General features: G+C 52.3%; 1 protein-coding gene and 1 long non-coding RNA gene across 4 annotated transcripts in view; both read left to right on the top strand.

The window, feature by feature from the left end:
- Positions 1-3538: 3538 nt before the first annotated feature.
- The window catches only part of SLC12A5 (solute carrier family 12 member 5), a 38581-nt gene continuing 17023 nt past the window's right edge, over positions 3539-25096 (top strand). Inside the window, exons 1-8 of one of the 3 annotated variants that reach the window (XM_032142977.2) lie at positions 3539-3743; positions 16677-16771; positions 17135-17266; positions 17508-17654; positions 18451-18505; positions 18965-19095; positions 22391-22632; positions 23347-23558. In XM_032142977.2, the coding sequence (XP_031998868.1) occupies positions 3623-3743; positions 16677-16771; positions 17135-17266; positions 17508-17654; positions 18451-18505; positions 18965-19095; positions 22391-22632; positions 23347-23558 (1135 nt within the window). In that variant the 5' untranslated portion in view covers positions 3539-3622. Of the gene's footprint in view, positions 3744-10886; positions 11152-12773; positions 12840-16676; positions 16772-17134; positions 17267-17507; positions 17655-18450; positions 18506-18964; positions 19096-22390; positions 22633-23346; positions 23559-25096 lie in introns of those variants that run through there. The other 2 variants (XM_032142976.2, XM_058432700.1) reach the window with 2 other exon arrangements.
- On the top strand, positions 3850-5500 carry LOC131382175 (uncharacterized). The gene is made up of 3 exons (XR_009211425.1): positions 3850-3953; positions 4698-4863; positions 5162-5500. It is a non-coding gene; the product is annotated as an uncharacterized LOC131382175 (long non-coding RNA).

The following is a 25096-nucleotide window of genomic DNA, read 5'->3' as shown; positions in this document are numbered from 1 at the left end:
CTGAATATGAATTTGACCTTACAGGTTAGCAAAGGGACTTGACTGAAAGATTGGGGCCCATGAGTGGAGGTGATGGGTTTGATCAGGGCCTACATGGGAATTTAAGCAGGAGTCTAGAGAACTGCCCTCCTGAGCTTCCTCTTTCATCTGTTTCTTGCTCAAATGACCCACTCCCACTGGCGTACAAACATTCCCCGCCATGACTTGTTTACAATCTCTCTTAACCCCTGCCTCCCACTAGATACTAGTCTATTTCTCTACCTTCCCATCCCCATTCACAATAAAACTTCTCCAAAGCATGGTCTCTACCCACTGTCTCCACTTCCTCAATTCCCATTCTCTCCTCAGCCATTTCCAGCCTGGATCCCACCCCACTACACCACCAAAGTCACCCTCTTCAAAGCCATTTATGACCTTCTTGTAGCCAGATGTGACAGGAGCTCCTCTCTGCTCATCCCACACCAACTCTCCCCACATTGACATAGTGAATCCTGCCCCTCTTCCTGAAACTCTCGGCCTCTGGAACCTTACTTCTGGGTCTCCTCCTACCTCACTGGGTGGATTTTCCTCTTCTGGTGACAGAGGCACCCTTGCGCTCAATCATGGGAATCGTCTGCTCTGTGTATACTCATTCCTTGTGATGTCTGGTAGCCCACAGCCTTAAATAGCACGTCTCTGCTAAAGACCATGAAATTTGTGTTTCCTACTGTAACCTCCTCTCCCCTGCCCTGAGCTCCAGACTCATATGTTCAACTGCCTACTCTACACGGCTCCTTAGCTGGCAAACGGACCTCTCAACCTAACGGGTCCAAACTGACTCCTGGGTTTCACCTTCCAAAAGTGCTCCTCTGTTGTTACCACTTTAATAAGAGACAGCATCATCCACCCTCAATCAAGCTGAACATCTAATCAGTCCTAAAATCTAGGAATCAGTTATTTAAACTTCTTTTCTAGTACTGGGTTTTTCAGCCTCTACACTATTGACATTTTGGGCTGGATACTTTGTTGTGGGGGATTGTCTTACACTGTACATCTACACTGTACCTTCTAGCATGTTTGGTATCTTCCTCCAGGAGGTGACAGGATCCATGGCCAGATGCCAGGCCCATTCAGGGTCAGCCCCCTCTGCTAACAAAGGCGCCAGTGTGAGGATGGGGTGCAGCAGGGTAATGTTGAACTGTGACTCATGGCCAGGCAGCCCTGGTACAAACCTAGAGGGCCCAAGAGGCCTTTAGCCCCTAGATGCTGGTACTAGCCCCTGCTCCAGTTGTGATAACCAAAAATGGCTCTGAATATTGCCAAACATTCCCTGATGGTCAACATTGCCCCCAGTTGAGAACCATTGCTATAATATAATAAATATACAAATGTATCTATAATAAGTGTACATTTGAAGACATTTTCACAAATGGAACACAAGTGTGTAACCAGCACCAGGTCAAGAAACAAGAGGCTGGGCATGGTGGCTTATGCCTATAATCCCAGCACTTTGGGAGGCCAAGGCGGGTGGATCATCTGAGATCAGGAGTTCAAAACCAGCCTGGCCAACATGGTGAAGGCCTCTCTCCACTAAAAATACAAAAATTAGCTGGGCACGGTGGTGGGCACCTTGTAATCCCAGCTACTTGGGAGGCTGAGGTAGGAGAATTGCTCGAACTGGGAGGTGGAGGTTGCAGTGAGCCAAGATCATGACACTGTACTCCAGCCTGGGCGACAAAGTGAGACTCTGTCTCAAGAGAAAAAAAAAAAAGAAACAAAACATTATCAGCATCCTAGAAGCCTGCTTGCCATCACTACCTCTTCTCCCCAAGGGGTACCACTATGATTACTTTTTTTTTTTTTCTGACGCCCAGGCTGGAGTGCAGTGGCATGATCTCGGCTCACTGCAACCTCCGCCTCCTGGGTTCAAGCAATTCTCTGCCTCAGTCTCCAAAATACCTGGGATTACATGTGCCCACCACTACACATGGCTAATTTTTGTATTTTTAGTAAAGACAGGGTTTCACCATCTTGGCCAGGCTGGTCTTGAACTCCTGACCTCATGATCCACCAGCCTCGGCCTCCCAAAGTGCTGGGATTACAGGTGAGCCACCGCGCCCAGTGCCATTATCATTACTTCTAACAGCTTAGATAGACTTTGACTATTTTTTACTGTATTTAAATAGTGTTATAGGGTATGTATTCTTTTGTGTCCGGACTCTTTTTTCTCAAGGTTCTATTTGTGAGATTCATCCATATTGTTCTGAGAATTGTAGATGGTATTCCATTGTGTGAAGGTACTACAACTTATTTCTCTATTTTACTGTTGACAAGCATGTGGTAGATCCCAATTTGGGGCTATTATGGACAATGCCCCTATGAACATTCATGGTAAATGTCTTTTGGTGAACACGGGCAGTCATTTCTTTCGGGTATATACCTAGGAGAAAAACTGCTAGGTTGAAGGATATGTGTATGTTCAGCTTCAGTAGATGTTATCAAATAGTTTCCCAAAGCAGTTTTTGCCTAACTACACTCCCACCAGCAGTGTGTGAATTGCCAGGATTTCTCCTTGACTTCACTCTTATGGTCACATGTCACATCCGATCCATCAGTGGGTCCTGATGGTTTCCCTTTCAAAACCTAACTGGAATCAGACAACTGCCACCACTCTAGTCTGGCTGTCATCACCCCCCAGCTTGGGGTCTGCAGGAGCCTCCTAATTCGATTTCCAGCTTCTACTCTTGCCATTCTTTAGTTGAACCTTCACCCAGCAGCCAGAATGATCCTGTTAAATTATAAATCAGATCGCATTATTCCCCTGCTCAAAAAATCCAGGCTCCGCCCCAAAGCCTTCAGAAGACCACATGATTTGCCCTTCTCTCCTCCTTCATCTCCAGCCACTCTCTTCTCCACTCACTCTCTTCTAGACACAATGGCCTTGCTGTTTCTTGGACAGTCGGGGCTCCTTCTCACTCCAAGGCTCTGCATTTGCTGTTTCTTCTTCTAGAGAACTCTTCCCCCTAGATCTTTGCATAGCTGGCTCTTCTCATCAGTGAGGTCTCAGCTCAAATACCACATCTTTTAGGAGGCCTTCTCAGACCACCCCTAAAGTAGTCCTCCCTCTTACCCATTATCCCACGGCCACAGTTTTAAACATACACCCAATCTCAAATGATCTCATCTATGCGTTTGCTCACGTATAATCTTTTTCTCCTTATTAGAATTTAAGCCACTTGAGGGCAAGAAGCCAGTGGATCTCATTCACCGACGTATCCCTCGCACCATTGACCGAAACACAGGAGCGCTATCGACCTGTGCCGAATGAATGAATGAATGAATGAGCCCCAGGTGTTTAGGAGACACTAGCAGAGGTGGCCCCGTTGTAGGGACGACTCTCACCTGCAGATGGCCTCCTCAGGCCGTTCGGGTGGCACTGGGGAGCCCAGGGCCTCCCAGCGAAGTGGCCAGATTCAGGAACCCTCCGCACAGCGGGCACTAGGACCCTGCGCGGCGCCGCGTCTGGCGGGGGGCGGGCGGGCGCGGGGGTTGGGGGATCCGCTCTTTCTCTCTTCTAGAGCCTGGCTGCAGCCACTTGTGCGATCCCGGCCCTCGCCGCGGCCGCCTGGCCCGTTTCCGCGCCATGAGCCGCAGGTTCACGGTCACCTCGCTGCCCCCCGCAGGGCCCGCCAGAAGCCCTGACCCAGAGTCCCGCCGGCATTCGGTCGCAGACCCCCGCCACCTCCCGGGGGAAGACGTCAAAGGTAGAGGCCGCAGGGGGCGGGGCCTGCCGGGCCGGGCGGGACGAGGGGGAGGGGCCGGGGCGGACCGTCTGTTGAAGGGGGCAGAGCCAAGACCGGGGGCGGGGAGGGGTCCCAGTCCTAGGCCTGAGAGGGGAACGGAGCCGGGACTAGGAAACCGAGGGGCCAGAGTCGCGGAACGGAAAGTGTGAAGGGGGAGGGGCCAGACGCGAGGTGGGCGTGGTCACAAGGGTAAGGGGTGGGGCCAGGGAAGGGGTTGGGACGGGGGCGAAGGGGGCGGGTCTGGTGATGGAAGGGCCGGGGTCAAGGTGGAGAGTAGGCCGGAGGGCACTAAAGGGGCGGGGACATCTCGAGTAGGGAGCGGGACCAGAGTGGGGAGGTGGAACTAGGGAAAAAGGGGACTGTGTGTTGAAGGGGGGTGGTCAGGAGCCCCTAAATGGGAGGCGACGGGACTAGGTTGGTTTGGGGTCAGGAAAGGGCGGGACCAGTGGGGAATGAGTTGAGCCAGGAGGATGGGAGTGGGGCCTGGGAGCGGGGTGGGGTCGAGGGCGGGAGGAAAACAGTCAGGGTTGCGGAGTCAGGTGCCAGGTCAGCGGGTCCTCGGTGCCTGGCGGATCCTCCAATCCTCTAGCTCCCTGGAGGCTTAGCGGACAGCGACTGGGGATCCCGGGAAGGAGACGGGAGGCAGGGAAGCTAGTGTGGATCCTCGGCAGCTAGATTCAGGGAGGATGCCGTAGGGTCGCTGATCCCGACTCTTGGGGACCCACTTAGCTCCTTGTCTGCTCGAGCTCCGGAAGGGCTGGGAGGAGCCAGCTCAGGCGGGGTTGGGGGCGTCTTCCTCGCGGGCCCTGTGCAGGGGTCTTGTAATGGAAGTTACACGCAGGGCACAGAGTATAGGGGAGGGGAAAGATCGTTCTGGCCTTCGGTGGAGAAGTAGCATCCTGGGTACGTGCACAGTCTCCCCGCAGGGGGCACTCATCAGGGGTCCTCTCCCTGGCTCTGAGACCCTCGGATCTGGAAGGAACAAGGCGAATTGGCTTGTAGTGGCCCCAGCGAGGAGAGGAGGAGGAGGAGGAGGAGGAGGAGCCTCCCCAGACCTCCAGGGGTCGCTGCCGAGCCGCAGGTGAGCTCGCCCCGAAGCAAACCCAAGCGCCGAAACCCCTAGAGTAACCCTTAGGGGGTTATCTGGCGGACCTCCTCATTGTACAGATGACCAAATTGAGGCCTCGAATTCGGAATGGCTCCAGTCCCGTGAACCGAACGCCTCCTGGTTGTGGCCACTTGGATTTCTTGGGCTCCTTCCACTATTCATCTTTCTCATAATCTCTTTTCTCATTTTCGTGAATGACCTTACCAGCCTCCCAGATTTGAAAGTCAGAAATTCTGGAGCCATTCTCAACCCTTCCTTTTTTTCTTTCCAGCAAATCCAACTGGTCCTCACGTCTTGGCCATTCACCTCTGAAACTTATCCTGAATCTGGCAGCATCGGTCCCCCCTCTGTCATCATCGCCCTGCTCCAAGCCTCACATGGCCACGACCACATCCTCTCCACTGGCCTCCCTGCCTCCAGTCCTGCCCTAGCCCTCCTCCACAGAAGCCCCCCATCACTTGCAAAATAAAGGCCAAAGCCTTAAGTCTGTCATTCTCTTTCCTCATTTGCTTCTGGTGTTCTTGTCCACATTCATTCTCCCACCTCCATCAGCCAGGAAAACTCCTACTCATTCTGTAAGTTATAGCTCATTTAACCTTTTCCAAAAACCTTTTCAGTTTCCTCTTCGGCCCACCCACTGCACCCTTAGTGCACACGTCCCGGTGGATGGCAGTCATTTTCTTTACTTATGGGTATCCTCCATTGGAACATCTCAAGGACAAGGACCATCTCCTTTATCTTTGTGTTCTGAGTTCCAGACCCAGAGCCTGGCACTTAGTAGGTGTGTAATGCTCATAAGATGAGAGGAGGGTGGCTGTGGGATCCTGCTTCTCTACCCTTGCCTTCTCTTCTCTCACTTCTCATCCCCTGGATTAGGAATAAGACGGCCCTCTCTCATGTCCCAAGGTGATTGCTGTTTTCTCGTTCACACTCTCAGACTCTGGTACGGTTGAAGTGAAACACAGCCCCCAAGCTTTGGGTGTGCAGGTGTGTGTGAGCCTGGAATGCTGTGTGTGTGTGTCTTGTGGGAGGAGCATCCCCCATTAGTTTTGATGACCTGTGGGGTGGTCAGTGACTCACTCAGTGCTTCTGTGTGTCACTATATTGCCAGCAGGTTGAAGGGTGTGCTGATGTGTACATTTCTGTGTCTGTCTGAGGGGTGGGTACCTGTGTGCAGGAGTGTATTGGAAGTTCCATCTGGACAATGATTTGGGTGACTTTTAAACTTTTAAGCCTGAAACAGCCTCAAGCACCTCCTCTCTGGTAGATCACTGCATGGGGAAGTAGACAAGGACTACTTAGGGAAACCCAGCATCTGATGGTATCTTTCCCACAGCTGTTCTTGTGTCAGCCCTCTAGCCCCTGATAGATTCTCTTTCCACCTCTTGTCCTCACCCAAAGGGAGGGATAGCAGCATGTCTAAGATTGGGAAAGGTTGGGGGAGATGGCCTGGGTGTGTATTGTCTTTTATTCTGGGCCAAATGAGCGGGGTTTGCCACTTGGGGTGATTTCTGCTGCCAGAGGATGAGCTATAGGCGAGAACATGACTTACAGGGAGTTAAAGAAGCAAGGCAAGGCCGAGCCTCAAATCCACCACTAACCCTGGATTGCAGGCCACACACCTCACTTGCTTCACCTATGTCATGGGAGATTGATGGTGACTTGGATGAACAGAAGTAGACTTGGTGACAATTGTTACAACTCTGAGATGCTCCCCTATTCCTTTACCTGATCCTCTACTGTGCCTTAGTTTCTCAGGGAGGAGTCAGGGCCCTGAAAAGAGCCCTGGGCCTGGTAAAACTAACAGGAGTTGGGATGTGTCCCCATGGAGGGAGAGGGAGCTAACTTATGCTGGGAGGATGGAGCAAGACCACAATATAGCCCATCTGTGTTCTAGCTCACGCTCTGTGGTGTGACCTGGGGCACACTGCTTCCCCGCTCTGGGCCTTAATATACCCATCTGTAGTATAAAGGAGTTGAACAGGAAGGTATCTAAGGGTCCTTCTAACCATAAAAATGCTAAGATTTTGTGATGATTTGGAAGGATGAAGCTGTCTGCCTCCTCTAGACCCAAACCTCATGTTTCAGTCTCTCCATCTGTAAATTGGGAAGAATAATGCTGCTATTGGTATATATGTTGGATTTGGAGATTTCCAGTCTGTCTAAGGAGATCTCCAGTCATCTCATCCCCAAGCCAGAACTCAGAACCTCACTACCCGGTACCTCAGCCCAAGGTGAGCCCTAGGAATCTCCATGGCAACAAACTGGTTATGAACGGGGCTGCAGTTGCCATGGTGACAGGCTGCTCTCTCTTTCTCTGTCATCCCCCTCCTCTCCCCTCCCCTTTTCTCAATGAACCAGAGCGATCTTTAGGCCTCAGTTCTCCAGGTGGGGTGGGGATGGCGGGGTGAGTGCAGTGAGAAAGGGGTTCAGATTGGGAAAGAGGGAAGATGGGCTGAGTCTGCAGAGGAATGAGGGGCTGTTGGGGTGCTGTTGCTATGGTGATGGGGCTGCAGCCTGTTAATTAAACCCCCGGTTGCCACGGAGATGGTGGTGGTTGACGTGCTCCGCAGTGAGCCCTGGGTGTGTGGGGTGTGCTTTGCGCTGGACTCATCAATTCACTGCTACGGTTTTGGGTCCGAGGATGGGGCATGCGGGTGGGGGAGAAGAAGAGTGAAGGAGGGCATTCAGGGCCCTGGGCCCATGAGGCCACAGCTAGTGGTGGGTGGGTTAGGTTGTGGGGGTAATGCAGTGGGGATGCAGAGGGAGAGGGATTGAGCCATAAGGAGGAATGCTATGCCTGCCTCCTGTGAAAAGAGGACCCAGTCTGGTGGCTCTAGCTTCCTCCAAACAGCCCCTTGTCCTGGTTCAGTGGATGGAGTCCTGGACAGGAGGTCAGGGGGCTGGGTTCTAGTCCCTAGTCTGTTACAAATTCACCCCATGAAGAAAATGTGAACCTTTCCATTTTCAGACTCCAATTTCACAATAAATGGAGAGTGGAAAAATAATTTATAATATCTCTTCCAGTTCCCAAATCCTGACACTCAGGAGGCAGCTTCTCTGAGCTTTTTTCTCTCTGAGACATATGGTGGGAGGGGGTATGAGTTTGAGAGACTCAGAGTTTAGAAATAGGACCCTCCCTAGCTCTGCATCTTGTGCTGCTTTAATGAAAGGGTTTCCCTGGCCCCAGATCTCCCCAGGGTTCTTGGTGGGGAGGGGATGCTGTGCTGGCAGCCAGGTTCCTGGGGCTCCGAGCTGCGGGTCACCTTTTACTGGCCAGTGCCAGGCTGGCAGTGTAGTGGGTGCCTGCCGTGTGTTTTCTCTAAACCTCACCCCAGAGAGTTGGCTGGAGGCCAGAATAGGGCACAGTCTTCCTGAGAGGTGAGGGGTGTCAATGGAGGGGCTGGGGTCCCCTCTTGGGACTGTCTGCTCACTTGGTCTGGGCTCCTCAGGAAGGGATATGTGGCTTTGGTCTGAGATTAATAGAGCACTAAGAGTTTTCAGAGCAGGAAAAAGTGCCATGGATTATGCAACCTAACTCATTTTTCTAGATGGGATACTGAGGCCCACAGAGAGGAACCTGATTTTGCCCAGAGATACACAGAGAATTTGGGGGCAGAGGACATGATAAAACCACTATCTCCTGAATCTCAGATGGCTCTTGAGGTGGGAACTCTAGTGAAGGTGGGCAGATGAGTTCCCCAGGGCAAGAGGAATCACTCTTGCCTTCACCCATACTCCCTAGAATCTAGGTTTCCCCATGCATGGGCTTAGTCTCTGAGTGGCCAAAGCTGGACCACAAATGAAGGAAAATAACCCCAGGGGAATATGCCAGACCTGGGATTACTGAAAAACCTTAGCATCTCCTTCATTCTACAGCACTTCTCTGACAAACATGCTACACGTGTTTTACTGTTATGCATCTCTGCAGAGTAGTAGACCGCAGTGCTGCTGCTGCTGCTGCTGCTAGTGCTGTGTGTGTGTGTGTGTGTGTGTGTGTGTGTATAGAATGGAGTGGCATGCTTAAACATTTTTGAATACTGGCTTCTTTTAACCTCTGTCACCAATTCAAACTCATCTCACCCTTTTGGTGGTTTTTTCTCTGGGAGAGCCAAGAATACCAGTGCCCACAACATGTCTGAATAGCTAACTCTCCACCCTGAAGGGTCCTTTGGGTATCCGAAAAACCAAGTGGCAGCGATACTTGGTTGGTAGGTCCCTCAGAGGCACTTTTGAGTCAGCTGCTGAAAACTCCACGGTTGACCCAATCTGAAGCCACTGACGAATTGTAGTAATACAAGTAAAGCTGAGCCTTGGATCCTGTCCATGGTCCTGAAAAAAGTGCTGCCCTATACCCCGGTCTCCAGGGATATGAATGGCTCTTTAGGATTTTTGCAGGTTTTCTGGAGGCTTCCCCTTCAGTTGCAAGCCAAGAGTCCATTCTAGCCCTGCACCTCTGAAGCCTGAGCACAAGAAAAGGAAGAAAGCACATCTCAGACCTAGTGCCTGTTTGTTTGTTTTTCAGGAGCTAATAATCAGAGGCTGTTGAGGGGCATAGATGTGACTGCATTCTTGTCTCTTCTATGGAGGCAAGACCACTTTTATAAGTTCTATCAATGAAGAGAGTCCGAAACTGGGGTAAAGCAAACTGGATGCTAGACCAAATTCTGCCATCCACTGGCATTATGTCCACAGGCAGTCATTTTCCCTCTATGGGCCTTAGTTTTTTCATCTGTGAAATGAAAGCTGTGTGTAAGATACAATGACTGATCTTTTCCCAACCGTAGAACTTTTCTGGAACTTAGAGAGCCAGGGAGAGAGCTAGTACGAATGTGAAGATTGTTTACCCCGATCTGCTCCTACCCTCAGATGTTTAGATCTTCTAGAGACTCAAAGCTTTCAAACCTCTGATGCCACTTCCTGAGATGTCTGCACCACTGGCTCAAACCTGGACTCTAGGGGCGCTGAGGGGTCCCAGGATGATCAAGCTTCTGGGGGATTGGCTTAAGGGGAGGGGGGAGGAGGACAGAGAGCATGTCGGCTCTGGAAGCCTCAGAAAGCAATCCTGGATTAGGGGATTAGACACTTCTGCCCCAGGAGAAAATCTGGTCTCAAACCGACAGGCGGCCTCATTCCGCCCTCCCCCACTCTGTCCCTGGCCAGCCTCAGGACCGGTCTGTCCTCCCTAGAGGCTGCACCATCCCTGGTGGAAAGTCAGTGCTCCCTGGAACCTCACTGCTGCCTCTTCTCCTCCTCCTCACCTGGTCTTATCTCTAGATCAGTCCGCAGTCAGAAAGTCCCTGGCTGTGGGCTCCAGGGACTTGTCTTGGGGGTGGGATGCTGGGAATCTTGTCAGTCTAAGCACAATGAGAGAGTTCCTTGGAACTCCTCAGGGGCTACCCCACCCATTTTAAGACAGGTTGGGTCAGTCAGCCCAGTGACCTGAACGCCCCTGGGGGGTAGCACATTGCTTTAGTTATGGGCCCTGGGCTCTACATGCCTCCAGCTCCAATCTCTTGAGCAATGGTACAAAAGAGGGTCTGGTTCTCCTCCCCCACTTCAGGGCTGGCCTCTCCAGTCTTGCAGAGAGGCTTCCCAAAGGCCCCATGTTCCATGGCGCACCTCCACGGCCACTTCGGTGCCCTTTACCTTCCCCTTGGGGGTTACCCCAGACCCCCAGTCAGGCAGCCGCTGCGGGGCCGCCTCCCCGCGGCCGCGACCTAGTTCCCTGCCGTTATTTTTAGGGCGCGGGATGGCACCTGCCCACGTGCCGGGCCCCGCCCGGAGAGTGGGTGGGGGGAGCTGCGTCTGCTTAAGGGAGGCGAGGCCCTGTCCCCCGAAGCACCCCCTTCATCCCACCCACGCAATCCCCCAGTTTTCGTGCAAGGGGGCCACTAGTCGCGCTCTGCCCGCCCCTCATCTTCTCTTCTCCCTCCCTCCCGCTCTCCCCCCAAAACCCCGCCAGTGGCTCACGCCTCCTGCATACGGGATGAGGTGAGCAGCGCCGCTGCTGAGAGGGGGCGCGCGCGGGTGTGAGCGTGTGTCCGTGTGCGAGTGTGTGTGCGCCGGGCGGGCGGGCACTGCAGCTTCTTCCTCCGTGGAGCGGGGAGCGAGAGAGAGCTAGAGCGAACGAGAGAGCGGCGAAGGCGGGTAGAGGGGCGCGGGCGAGGCGGCGCAGCCATCCCCGGACCAGGGGCCGCGCCGCCACCATGCTAAACAACCTGACGGACTGCGAGGACGGCGATGGGGGAGCCAACCCGGGTAAGCTGTGGTCCGGGGGCGGCGGGGGAGGGGGCAGCGAGGAGAAGAGGCAGCTCTGGGGTTAGAGGCGGAGCGGGGGCCACCTCCTTCAGAGAGGAGGCTGGGACTGACCGGGGCGGTGGGCGCCAGTTGCAGCCTGGAGCTCAGCTCCATTGGAATGCTCCGGGCGCTGTCCAAGGTGCTGGAATGCGCCGCGCCCGGGGGCAGAGCTGCGGGCCGGGGGATTGTCGCTGCCCACGGCTTCGGGCCGACTTGGGTTAGCTAAACCGAGGAAGCGGTGGGACGGGGATAGAAGACCTAGAATGGGCTGATGTGGAGCTCGACGGCGGGAGGAGGGCTCCTTTCCCCGACAGGGGACCCCGGCGTCCTGGCGCAGAGCAGGCACCCGTGGTGCCGGGGGGCGCAGTCTGCTGCAGTCCCTCGTTCTAAGACTTCCATCTGGAAGATGGGGGAAGAGGTGGCTCTGTGTGTGTGTGTGTGTGTGTGTGTGTGTGTGTGTGTGTGTGTGTGTCTGTGGCGGGGGGGGGGGGGGGGGGTTGGAGCCATATGACAGCCCCCGTCCGGGCTGTGGTGTCTCCTTAAGGGAACCCTTGGTGCAATCTGGGACCCCTCCCCCAAGGCTTCCCAAGGTCCGACCTCAGACTGAAGCGTACCTCCTCCGTAGATTTTCAGCTCTACTTTGCAGAATCTCTCTCTCTCTCGCTTTCCCGTGGGTTCCTATTCAGGACGGGAAGCAAGATCACCCTCCTTACTTCCCTCTTTCTCCCTCCTCTCAGTTCCCTGGGGCTGTCCAGGGCGGGGCGGGGGGGAGTCTTTTTAGTTAGCTCTGCTAGCGTCCCCAGTGAGGCCTCAGAAATGGGGTCCCAGCGGCTGATTCCTCAGCGCCGCGGCGCGGACACTGCGGACGCGCTGCGGTGGGTGCGGAGACTCGCAAGGAGCCGAGGGGCTTGGGACAAGTCCTTTCGCTGCTCCCGCTCTCCCCGGCCCTCATCCGCGGCTTCCTTGCTCGGAGGTCTTGGGGCCAGCCACCCCCTCAGGCTCCCAGGCCCCCCGCCGCCCCCCAGCGGTCTCAGCTATCCATCACGGCTGTCAGCCACCCCCAACCCCCACTCTCCAGCGGCGCTGCGTCCCCTGCGCACTAGCGCGCCTCCCGCGCCTGCTGTCTGCGCTCAGCGCCTTCAAACGTTCCCCTGGGCACTGCTTGACCCTATGAGCCTAGACTCCCGCAGATCCCTCTGGGGGCTGGCGCCTAGGGCTGAAAGAGCAGGGTCTTCTAGGGATTGGCAACCTTGACTCTGAGGTCCTCCGGATCCTGGATCTCAGAGCCAAGTGGCCACTTGGAAAGGCTGGGGACACCAGGGTCCCTGATCCTTTGTCTGACTTCCCCCCACCCCCCGCCACTTCCCGCAACTCCTCATTCCTCCTGGGGGCTGAGTGGTATACAGGTGCCAGAACTCCTAGCTGGCCAGCTCATCCACCTCCCCAGTGACCCTGGGATCACCTCATCCAGCATCCGCCCCCTCCCCCGCGGGCTTCTGGCCGGAGGGGGAGGGGGTTTGGCAAAGTTGAGTCTGCGGCAGCGCCAGGCATCCCGACGCGGATCTTTCCATCCGGGATCCCCTTCAGATGCCTCCACTCTGAGAGGGGGACTCAGATGGAGAGCATCTCTCTGTTCTCTCAGACACCAGGTATGGTCCCATTTCCCAGCACCCGCTTTCTCTGCCAAGGTTTCATCAGGCCTTGGGGTTTCCATGGGGGCTCAGGAGGCCTAGAAAAGAGGCATCAGTGTGTGTGAGGCAAGAGTTGAACTAGGAACTCGCTTCAGTTCTATCCCCTCTAGACACTAGTTTCTAGACACTGAGTGCAGCGGACCCATCTGGAGACCTTCTTTCTATACATAGGGTCCAGGACCTGGAACTCAAGTGGCCAGAACCTGGGTCATGTGCTCTGGGTCCCAGAGAGAGAAATCCCCCCTCCCCCAAGCGGTGCTTGGAGATGGTGGTAGGAGGTGCTAAGGACCTTCTGGGCTTGAGAGAGGACCATCAGGCCAAGAGCCCCTGACATTTCTGATTCTAGATTCTTGGGGATGTACGGGAAGGAACTGGTTGCTGACCTCGGGCAGGTGGGGATGGCTCGAGCAAGAGGGCACTTCTGGCCTAAAGAAGAGCCCAGGGATGTGTCTCGGTCTTCTTTCCCCTTGGGGTCTGACGCCCTCTCTCCCTCTCGGAGCTGGCCTAGGGATTCCCCCAGGCCCAGCCCCAGGCTCCGGGGAGGCTTCTTAGCCTGCGCCGCTCGCCTGTTTCCTCCCCGGGAGCTCTGGCCGCCGCAGCTTAATTGAAAGCCGATTCGGGTTGAGAGCTCCCAGGGGGCGGGGGCGGGGAGGGCTCAGCCTCAGTCTGGCCCTGCCTCTCGCGCGCGCGCCGCTCGGCGCTCCCGCATCACCCTTACTCTTGGCTCTGGGGAATCAGGGCGAGTTTCCCCTTAGCTGTTCTGGTCGTTTGAGAACTCGGAAGCTCATTCCCCATCCCCCCCAACCAGTGCGCCTGGCGTTCAGGGAGGGGACGAAATCAGCCCTGGCTGACAAGTCCCAGGAGCCTGGCGTCCCGCCCAGGCAGCTAGTGGAAAGGCAGGACCCAGAACGTGCCTACCTAGCCGCCCTCTCCCCTGCCCTCATCTCCTGGCCCGGATCCGGCCTGGAGTCTGGCTCCGCGCTGCGCGCCGCGTTACATAAGCGGCTGCGGGCGCGCGGCCGGCTAGGCTCGGCGCTGCGCTCTCGGCCTGCGCGGTCGCCATGGAGACCGGCGCGGGGACACCTAGTTGCAGGGTCTCGGGCCAGGACGCCCCCATTCCTGTCCCCTGAGCGCCACCGCCCCCGCGAAGGAGGAGGCGCTTGGGAGGGGGTGTGAAAGGCAGAGGGGAGGGGTTCTCCTGTCTGGTTGTCCTGGCCCTAAGAGGGGATGCTGCGGGGAAAGGGACACAGCTCCATAGAAGACAGGACCCCAAAATCTTGCGGCTGGAGATGCGGTGTGGGATGGGGAGCCCTAGCTGGGTGGGCACCAAGTATGTTAATAATAATCGCAATTGTAATAATAGCAATAGCCACACTCGTGGCGGGCACACCTAATATGCGTGATTTAATTTAATCCTAGCAACAGCCCTATGAGTTAAGCTTGGTTAGTATCCCTTTGCAAAGGAGGAAACCGAGGCTTAGAGAATTTGTGACTTGCTGAAAGTGACGACACAGCCAGTGAAGCTGGGACTGGAATGTCAGTTTCCATAACTCCAGCCCCCTTTCTTAACCGTTAGGAAACATCCTCTCACCTCAGGTCCCCTCAGTCTCTCTAGTCCACATGATGATGTGCTGAGAACAGGAGGCATACTGTCAGCATTTTAAAAGGACCTGTTCCTTGTTTCTCCTGTTCTCTGGCCCAAGAGAGCTCTTCTGAGACCCTGGGGTCCAGAAGGGAGCCCCGGAGAACTTAGCTCCAAAGACTTTTCCTGAGCACCTATTATGCGCTGGGAGGTGGGTCTGTTATTCCCAGGAGCTCACATATGTGAGAAGAAAGAGCTGACTATTGCACCCTACTTGACAACCGGGAGTTTCTGCCTTGATGGATGAGGTAGAGGTGGTGGCAGAAGACTGGGTGGTGGGTTTCTTTGGAGCAGGCGAGGCATCACTCCTCCTGGCCCAATTTTTAGTCAGGAAGAGATTGGTTTTATAACAGAGACAGGCCATGCTCTGGCTGGGTGACTGAGGAAGGTTTCCCGGAGGTAGAGGGGAGGATGGGGAAGACGCAGATGGATGGAGATGGGGAGAAAGGGATGTCAGCCGTCTAGGGGACAGGAGAATCAAGGTGCCTAGGGCCTCAATTTCACTTGGAATTTGATCAGCGGGGAGTTTCTCCAGTGTCCAGAGAGATGTCAACTGCTGGAATTCAGCCCTGGAATTGAGGAAGGGTCATGGCTGAAGCCAAGGAAATGTACCTATGTGGCCTCTTATATCTCTCTGAAGGGACCTTCCCCCCTGGTGCCCAAGATACTTTCTCCTCGAGTGATCTCATCTGGGCAGATGGCTTCACACGCATCCTATACATGTTTACATAGCTTACCCCCATCTCTTTCTCCTGCCCAGCCTCTTTGCTGCATGTATCCTGATTCATATATCCAGGTGGCTTCTGCATGTATCCACTTGAGTGCCCTACAGTGCCTCACCCTCAGCTAAATTCAGCATCTTCCCCACCTCCAAACTCCTCCTCTTCTAGTCTTCCCATTTATCAAATATCACCATCATCCAACCATTCACCCATGCTAGAAACCCCAGACATTATCCTAGATTCTTCCTCTCCCCCTCCCCAAACATCTGGCATGGAAATATGCCAATAATTCTGTCTGTTGCTCTACAATTGCTCTGGTCAGGGACATTATCAGCCCTTACCTGGGTTACTGAAAGTCTCTAACTACTGTACTCTGTTTTCTTCACCTAAAAGCCCGAGTGATGGCTCTAAAACATGGGTTTATTCATGGTATTTTTGTTTTGCCTGAAACTCTTCAATGACTCCCCATTGCCCTCTGGATGAGGTCCACATTCTTGAACATGACCTGCTAATCGTTTAAGGGACCAGCCCACGCTTCCCTTCCCAGGCTCACCTTTTCACTTTTCACTGCCCCTTCCACAGACTCCAGCCAGATCATACTTCATTCCTCTAACCCACTCTATTTGCTGTCACCTCTGGGCCATCGAACATGCTGTTCTGCTATTCTGTCTGCCTGGAACACCCTACCTTCCTCCCTTCTAGGCTAGCTCTTACTCATTCTTCAGCTCTCAGTGGACACGTCACTTCCTCTGGGAAGCCTCCCATGACTTCTCAGGCTGGGCTGGATGCCTCTCCTATGTCCCACAGTCCCTTGATCTTCTATCCTAGAATTGACCATGCCAGATTGGAAATTCCTGGCTACTGGTTTGTCTCCCTGAACTTGGGTTGCTCTCCTGAGAGCAAGGATGATGTCTTCTGTGTCTTACCCTGCTTCCCCCATGCCTGTATTGGCACATGGTAGACACTTGGTAAACACATTGTGAATGAAGATGAATAAAGGGCATAGGAGATGTCAGAGGGGGTCACTTCTTCAAGAAGTGGCACATCCTTGGGGCCTTGATCTGTAGTGCTCCTGGAAGGCAGACCTTCTCCACTGGGAAAGAACATGCCTCCACCCCAAACACTGGTATGAGCCCAGTTATAGTTAAGAAGGGAACTCTGGAGAGTCTTGGGGTGTCCTGGTAAATGGAATAGGACCCCCAAGAGCAAGGAAGCACTCACACATCTGTTAATACGCATTGCATGCCAGCTAGTGCATTAGGCTCTGTATACATGCTGTCGACTACAACTCTACAAGGAAGGTGGTATTAGCCCCATTTTCCCAATGCGCAAACTGAGATTCAGAGGGCTACCGTGGCTACACCACTGTATGCCCAGGTGGTTGGACAACAACTGATTGGTGCCAGATCCCTGACCCCTCTCCCTTCTCAGGTGATGGCAACCCCAAGGAAAGCAGTCCCTTCATCAACAGCACCGACACAGAGAAGGGAAAGGAGTATGACGGCAAAAACATGGCCTTGTTTGAGGTGGGCTGCTAGGGCTGCTGGGCCCCCACCTACAATTCATTATCCTGATTCATCAGCTGCTCTCTCCTTCCCTCCCTAGGGAGCAGTACCCTCCTCTCCACCCCTCCCTTGAGTCCACCTTCTTCCTTGAGCCTCCCCATCCCTCCTTCTCCCTCCTGGGATTTACTCCCTCTGCTCCCTGCCCTCCTCTCCTCATCCTACCATTCTTACCCCTGTTCTCCTCGCCTGTTCCTCCTCCCTTCCCATCTCATCCCAACCTCAATGGTTTCATGCTCCTTGTCCCCATCTCTTCCTCTGCCCCTCACCACCCAGCTCACTCCACCTCCCTCCCAGCCTCCTAGCACTGACACCCTCCCTCCATAGGAGGAGATGGACACCAGCCCTATGGTGTCCTCCTTGCTCAGTGGCCTGGCCAACTACACCAACCTGCCCCAGGGAAGTAGGGAGCATGAAGAGGCAGAAAACAATGAGGGTGGAAAAAAGAAGCCGGTGCAGGTGAGGGCCTCGGGGGATGAGAAACGGAAGAAAAGGGATGGGTGGGGGGTGGGGAAGGATGGGGGAGGAAAATGGATTTGAATGGAGGGAGGGAAAGGGGATACAAATCAGAAAGAAGAGGGATGAAGGGTTGGGGATAGAGAGAAGAGGAAGGTGGGATTGGAGAAACATGGAGGAGGAGCACGCCTGGGGTGTTGGTAATGATGAGGACTGCCGAGACTGATGCTGGCCTCCCTGGCAGGCCCCACGCATGGGCACATTCATGGGCGTGTACCTGCCATGCCTGCAGAACATCTTTGGCGTCATCCTCTTCCTGCGGCTCACCTGGGTGGTGGGCATTGCAGGCATCATGGAGTCCTTCTGCATGGTGTTCATCTGCTGCTCCTGTGTGAGTGACACCCCTCCCCTCACCACCCCCTGACAGCTGGGGCTTGGCAGAGGCCTGGGGGTGGGAGGTGGGAGGATGGAAGCATGAGACCTGAGCTTTTTATAGGAACCACTGCTTATGATCTTTGAGAGTAAATTAGGCCTGACTGGTCCTTCCTGCATCTCACAGGTTTGTCCTTGATGGCTGTTAACCAGGTTTCACCTGGATCTCTCTGTGTGTAATTACACAAGTGATGCAGCTCATTGATGGAAATGATAAGGGTAGAGAAGAAAATAAAATTCACCTATAATCTTACAATAGTTAACATTTTGATAGGTCCAGACTCATAAAAATGAGATTACATGTCACAAACAGCATTGTAACCAAATTCTTCTCATTCTCTCTAAAAAATCAAATATTCGCCAAACACCTACTTCTTGATACATTTACGTGTCCTCCTACATAACGTTGAGACAGCTCTGCATGTGAGGTACGCAGTGTCGGAGCTGTTACTCCTATTCTATAGATGGAGAAACTGAGGCTTGGAGAAGTGAGTAAGTTGTCTCAGGTCAGGCAGCTGGTCCGAGACCAGGCTGGGATTTCCAGAGCTCTCTGATGCTGTGGCTTGCTTGGGCTCCTTCCGTTCGCATGGTGAATAAGAGGTTTTCTTGAGAAGAAGGACTTGGCAGGAGTGGAAGTTGGAACAGGCCCAGGGAGCAGCTCAGCGGAAGAGAACCTGTGGGTTTGGCTGGTGTTTATGGGGTATAAGGCTTGGCCCCCACCCCAGCCACCGCTCTGATGATCTCTTTCCTCACAGACGATGCTCACGGCCATCTCCATGAGTGCAATTGCAACGAATGGTGTTGTGCCTGGTAGGTGACTGGGGCTTCGTGGGGAGAGGGGATGGCTGGGTGGAAGGAGGGATAGTGCCCTGGGCTTTGGGGGACATCAAGACCCAAGAGAGGTAATATTATAGACTAGGGGGCTGGGCTGTATCTGTTTTCAGCCCTATTGGGGGCAGAGGAGGAGGCAGCTGTCGGTGTTGAATAGGGCAGCCCTCCCCCCACTCATCCTGAGACCCTCCTCTCCACCATCCAATTTTCTGAGCCATGACCTCCTTAAAGGGATAATTAGCAACATGGCAATTAGTGCTGCAAAATCCATGTAGAGTGGTTGCTTGGGTCTCTCACCAGTCCCCTTTCTAGGGCTGCAGCCCATAAGCCTGTAAGGCCCAGAGCAACCCCCTTCTGCCTCTATCACTGAACACCCCTCACCCCTTACGGCAGCCCAGTACCCCCGACCCTCTCGCTGATACCAGATTCTCCCTGCAGCTGGTGGCTCCTACTACATGATTTCCAGGTCTCTGGGCCCAGAGTTTGGGGGCGCCGTGGGCCTCTGCTTCTACCTGGGCACTACCTTTGCTGGAGCCATGTACATCCTGGGAACCATCGAAATCCTGCTGGTAAGAGGGGCTGAGGAGGAGATGTGGAAGCCCAGGCTGTCAGTCAGTTAATCAGTGCTCCCTGGACACTTCCTATAGGCCAGGCCATTCAGTGAGGCCAAAGATGTGGTTCAGTAAGGGCAAAGTCAGATGTGGTTCTGTTTCTAAAGAGTTCACAGTCTAGTTGGGGAGACAAGATACAATAATTATGTAACATACACAGCTGTCGTTTATCAGGCCCCCACTGAGCTCTCAGCATCCTTCCAAGTGCTTTCCAGCCATTCTCTTGTAGCCTTATGAGGTTTGAGTATTATGATGCCCATTTTACAAATGAGAAGCTCAGAGAGGTGAGATAACTTCCTCAAGGTCACTCAGCTCTCAGGTAGATGGCAGAGGTGGGTTGATGAGTTAAAATATGGTAGAAATAATAACAGTAATGTTATGCAGCAGCTACCATTGTGTGATTGCCTCCCACGGGCCACAGACTGTGCTAGGTACTCTATGATGTTAATGGTAGATGGCTGGTGGCTACTGGATTGCAAAAGAGAAGAACCAGAGTAGGGACCCCTGTAAAGAAGTCTGTTGGGAATAGCGACTGATGGAGAGAAACCAGGTTGCTGGGCAGTGCTTGAAGTCAGGACTGGTGACTTAGGTCTCCATCCTTCATCCCCTTCCTGTAGGGCATGGGTGTTGATGAGGTGTCCCTGGTGGATAGGAAGTAGAGCTGACATGTCCCAAGCCCCTACTCTGTGCAGGCCCCAAGGCTTGAAGTATATCATTTCATTTTATCGTCATGACTCTCTCATGAGTTAAAGGTGGCCATTTTATTTTATTTTATTTTATTTTTTATTTCTTTTGAGACAGAGTCTCACTCTGTTGCCCAGGCTGGAGGGCAGTGGTGCAATCACTGGCAGCCTCGACTTCCCAGGTTCAAGTGATCCCCGCCCCCCAGTTCAGCCTCCCAAGTAACTGGTATGCACGACCATGCCCAGCTAATTTTTGTATTTTTTTGTAGTTGGTGTCTCACTATATTGCTCAGGCTGGTCTCAAACTCCTGAGTTTAAAATGATCCTCCCACCTCAGCCTCCCAAAGTGTTGGGGTGACAGGTGTGAGCCACTGTACCTGGCTAAAAGGTGGCCATTTTACAGATGAGGAAAGCAAGGCTCAGAGTTTAAGGAACGAATGGAAGGAATATGAACCTTGGTCTTTCTGACTTCCAGAGCATTACACAAGTGATGCAGCTTCATTGATGGAAATGATAAGGGTAGAGAAGAAAATAAAATTCACCTATAATCTTACAATAGTTAACATTTGGTAGGTCCAGACTCATGAAAAATGAGATTACATGTCACAAACAGCATTGTAACTGAATTCTTCCCATTCTCTTTAAAAAATCAGATATTCACCAAACACCTACTTCTTGATACATTTATGTGTCCACTATACCACACTGCCTTGGAAACCTAGAACTAGAAGGTGCCATAGCAATTAGTGTCGCGGCAGGATGGAAGAGGGCAGGACAGGGAGGATGGACGGGGCATGAAAGGCCTGAGGAGGCAAATGATGAGGGAGAACAATAGACCTCCATGACTTTTAAAAATTAAAATATTTGAAAATTGTTGTAAATGCAATTCTGCCCATTGCAGAAAATTGGGGGAATATCCAAGTCATGAAAAAATGTAAAGAAGGAAATAAGTCACCCAAAGAAAATAACCATTAACATTTTGGTGTATTACCTTCTAGTTTTTGTTTTTCTATGTGGTATTGTATTCTGTCTATGTAAAATATAACCCTATACCTAAGCAACTCATATTCTCTTTGTATATATTGTTTACACTGAAAATAACTCTTGGAAGAATGTAAACATTAATATTTAGCATGGGAATTTTAGAAAATACAGATGTGCACAAAGAATAGATTATCCACATTTTTTATGATTCAGGGAAAACTACTGATAACATTTTGATGTACTTATGAAAACACATACAGACATATACTAATATATGTATATATCTTCACATATAAGTTTATAAAAATGAGATAATAAGACATATTCTTTTTCAAAAACCTGATTGTGTTCACCTAATGTACCATGGTTAGCTTTTAAAGTCAGTCCATATAAATCTATGTCATCTGTCCGGGCACAGTGGCTCATGCCCATAATCCCAGAACTTTGGGAGGCCGAGGCAGTTGGATCACCTGAGGTCAGGAGTTCAAGACCAGCCTGACTGATACAGTGAAACCCCATCTCTACTAAAAATACAAAAATTAGCCAGGGGTGGTGGTGGGCACCTCTAATCCCACTACTCGGGAGGCTGAGGCAGGAGAATCACTGGAACTCAGGAGGTGGAGGTTGCAATCAGCCAAGATCACGCCATTGCACTCCAGCATGGGCAACAAGAACAAAACTTTATTTCAAAAAGAAAAAAAAAAAACCACCACCACCACCACCAACAACAATCAAAAACCAACTACATCATCTTTTTTAATAGCTCCATAATCTGTGTGGGGATATCATGATTTATTCACCCAACCTCTAGTGATGAACATTTATTTCCATCTTTCTATTAGAAATTATTAAAATGATAAATAATTATTAAGAATTATAATTAACAAAAATAACAGAAGTAATTGCTTCCAGCATCCTTGCAATGTCATTTTTTAAAAATGTATTTTTGGCCAGGCGCGGTGGCTCACGCTTGTAATCCCAGCACTTTGGGAGGCCGAGGTGGGTGGATCACGAGGTCAGGAGATCGAGACCACGGTTGAACCCCGTCTCTACTAAAAATACAAAAAAATTAGCTGGGCGTGGTGGCGGGCGCCTGTAGTCCCAGCTACTCGGAAAGGCTGAGGCAGGAGAATGGCGTGAACCCGGGAGGCGGAGCTTGCAGTGAGCTGAGATCGCACCACTGCACTCCAGCCTGGGCGACAGAGCGAGACTCTGTCTCAAAAAATAATAATAATAATAATAATAATGTATTTTTATTTGTTTTTGAGACGGGGTCTCGTTATGTTGCCCAGTCTGGTATTGAAATCCTGGCTTCAAGTGATCCTCCCACCTTGAACTCTCAAAACACTGGTATCACAGGTGTAAGCCACCATGCCTGGCCTTGCAATGTCATTTTTAAATGGCTGCATCATAGTCCTTGCAGGACAGGCCATGCCTTCTTTAGCGATTCTCCTCTTACTGGATATCTTTCCCAGTCTGGTACCACTGTGATTGTGCTGTGATGAGCATCTTTTTTCCTAAAGCCCTGCCTCTAGTGCAAAGGGCTGCTGATTTAGGTCTCTGTTCTTCCTGCCCCTTTCCCACAGGCTTACCTCTTCCCAGCCATGGCCATCTTTAAGGCAGAAGATGCCAGTGGGGAGGCAGCAGCCATGCTGAACAACATGCGTGTTTACGGCACCTGTGTGCTCACCTGCATGGCCACTGTGGTGTTTGTGGGTGTCAAGTATGTCAACAAGTTTGCCCTTGTCTTCCTGGGTTGTGTCATCCTCTCCATCCTGGCCATCTATGCTGGGGTCATCAAGTCTGCCTTCGACCCACCCAACTTCCCGTGAGTGCTGCTGCTCTGAGCCCAAGGAATCGTCCTCCTACCTCCCTGGCCCTGTTTCAGATTCTCTGTCCAACTTCCCCTCCCTGCCCCTCAGAATCTCAGAGTGGTGTGGGTTGGGAACAGCTTCCCTTGGGAGGGAAAATCTCTCTTGGTTTGGGGGCAGTCTCTTCAGGGTGAGGTAACTTTTCTGGAGGAGAGAACAATTTACCTTGTAAGAGTCAACTTCTTGCTGGTAGGGTGGACTTAGGAAGAATTAAGTGGGAATGAGTTCCAAAGCAATGGATACTGTCTGTGGTAGGGAAACCTTTCCTGGGTGGGGACAACCTCCTGGAATGGGACAGTCTCCTAGTGTTGGACAACTCCTCCAGGATGGGAAAAGACACAGCAGTCTAGAGGGTCCAGGGACTCAGATCCAAGTCCACTCCATCCACTGCTCAGAGGTGGAGGGCGGCCCCCCGAGACCGCTGTCCACGGTGCTGAAACACAGCCTTGCACTAACGCGGTGCTTCTCCACCCTGGCTGCTTAATAGAATCACTTGGGGAGCTTAAGAAAAAAAAAAAAAGCCAATGGTCAGGCTTCATTTAAATTAAACGAGGAACTCTGGATATGGGGACCTGGTGTCCGTGTGTTTAAAAGGTCTCCCGGTGGCTGTATTGTGCAGCCAGGGCAAGGTTATGTGGCTCCCCACCTTCCTCCCTTGTTTCTCTCCCTAGGATCTGCCTCCTGGGTAACCGCACGCTGTCTCGCCATGGCTTTGATGTCTGTGCCAAGCTGGCTTGGGAAGGAAATGAGACGGTGACCACACGGTTGTGGGGACTTTTCTGCTCCTCTCGCTTCCTCAACGCCACCTGTGATGAATACTTCACCCGAAACAATGTCACAGAGATCCAGGGCATCCCTGGTGCTGCCAGTGGCCTCATCAAAGGTCTGCGGGGGGACAAGGGCTGGCATCCAGGGAACGCTGCAGGGATTGTAGGTTAGGCAGTCAGGATTAAGGGGCCCTCCTTGGGATTCAGCTAAATTCAATCAGCTTTAACTGAGCACCTACTCTGGGTTACGTTCCGTCCTTGGCATCAGGGAGGAGTAAGGTGAAAAGTAGACAAGTATCTCACCGCTAGTAGGAAAAGAAGTCATCAACGTAATAAGTGGTCACTGAGCACCTACAGAGTGCCTAGCATTGTGCTGAATGCTAGGAACACAAAATAAATAAGCCACAGTTCCTGGCCTCAAGGAGACTAATGGCAGAAATAGATATATCAGCAAATACATTATACCATATGTAGATGTGCATTCAATGCACAGAGAATGCCCAGGGGAGGGAGAGTTCATGTGTATAAGATGGCAATAGGCTTCCTGGACTTACCTGAGGAGGGTTTTGAAGGACAAATGAAAGATCCAGTTCTATGAGAGGAGTAAGGAAATTGCAACCAGAAGAACAGCTTGCCTAAAAGCACGCAGAGGCAGAACAGTTTATTGTGTCTTTCCAATCGCAAGTAATTTGGTATGACTGGGGCATAAAGAGCAAAATAAGGTGGAGAAAGAAGCGATGTAGAAGAGGCTGGCATGAGCCAGATCATGGCAGGCCTTGGAAGCTATGCTGGAGAGTTGGGGCCATATTCTAAAGGAAATGAGGAGCCATCAAGGGGTTTTGGGAAAGGGAGGGATGTGGTCAGATCTCCATTTTTTGAAGGTTCATTCTGGCTGCTAATGTGGATGGGTTAAAGGGGTGAGAGGAGAGAGGCAAGGGGTCCAGGAAGGCCTGATGCTGTGAGTCCAGGAGAGAGACATGGTGATTTTCTGAGTGAGAGTGATGGAGTGATATCTGTGGGCATTACTGCAGTGCTCAACCAGGGCTGTTTTGCCACCCAGGAAACATTTGGCTGTGTCTGCAGACATTTTTGGTTGTCAAAACTGGAGGGGTGTACCTGGCATCTAGTAGGTAGAGGCCAGGATGCTGCTCAACATCCTACAATGCTATAGGGCAGTCCTCCACAGCAAAGAATTATCTGGCCAGAAAGGTCACTAGTGCCACAGTGGAGAGACCTTGGAATGGAGAGAAGGGGCATATTTAAGAAATATTAAGGAGGGGTTAAAAGACAGAAGTTGGGGGAGTATTGAAGTTGGGGAAGGGAAGAGGGAGCAGTGTAGGGCAGGGTGTCAGAATTGATGATGGTGCCATTTACTGAGATATGGGATGCAGGAAAGGAGCTGGTTTGGGGTGGGTGGATGGTGAGATCGATTTGGGACACATCGACTCAATCTGAGATGGGTCTTTATTTGCCCATTTACTCTACTAGATTGGACTGTTTGGCGGTAAAGACTGGATCTGATTAGTCTGTGAAAGCTCTGTACATAGCCTGGCCCAAATCAGGAGCTTAGGAAATGTCAGTGGAAATGAAATAGAGATGAGGCCGGGGAGAGTGAGATGGGGTTGATCTTGACCCTGACTTTTTGCCCCCTCCT

The sequence above is a fragment of the Hylobates moloch genome, unplaced genomic scaffold (genome assembly GCF_009828535.3).
Source record: "Hylobates moloch isolate HMO894 unplaced genomic scaffold, HMol_V3 SCAFFOLD_21, whole genome shotgun sequence".
Classification (NCBI taxonomy): Eukaryota; Metazoa; Chordata; class Mammalia; order Primates; family Hylobatidae; genus Hylobates; species Hylobates moloch.
Note: the sequence above shows the minus strand (reverse complement) of the source record. Positions and strands in the feature narration are given on the sequence as shown.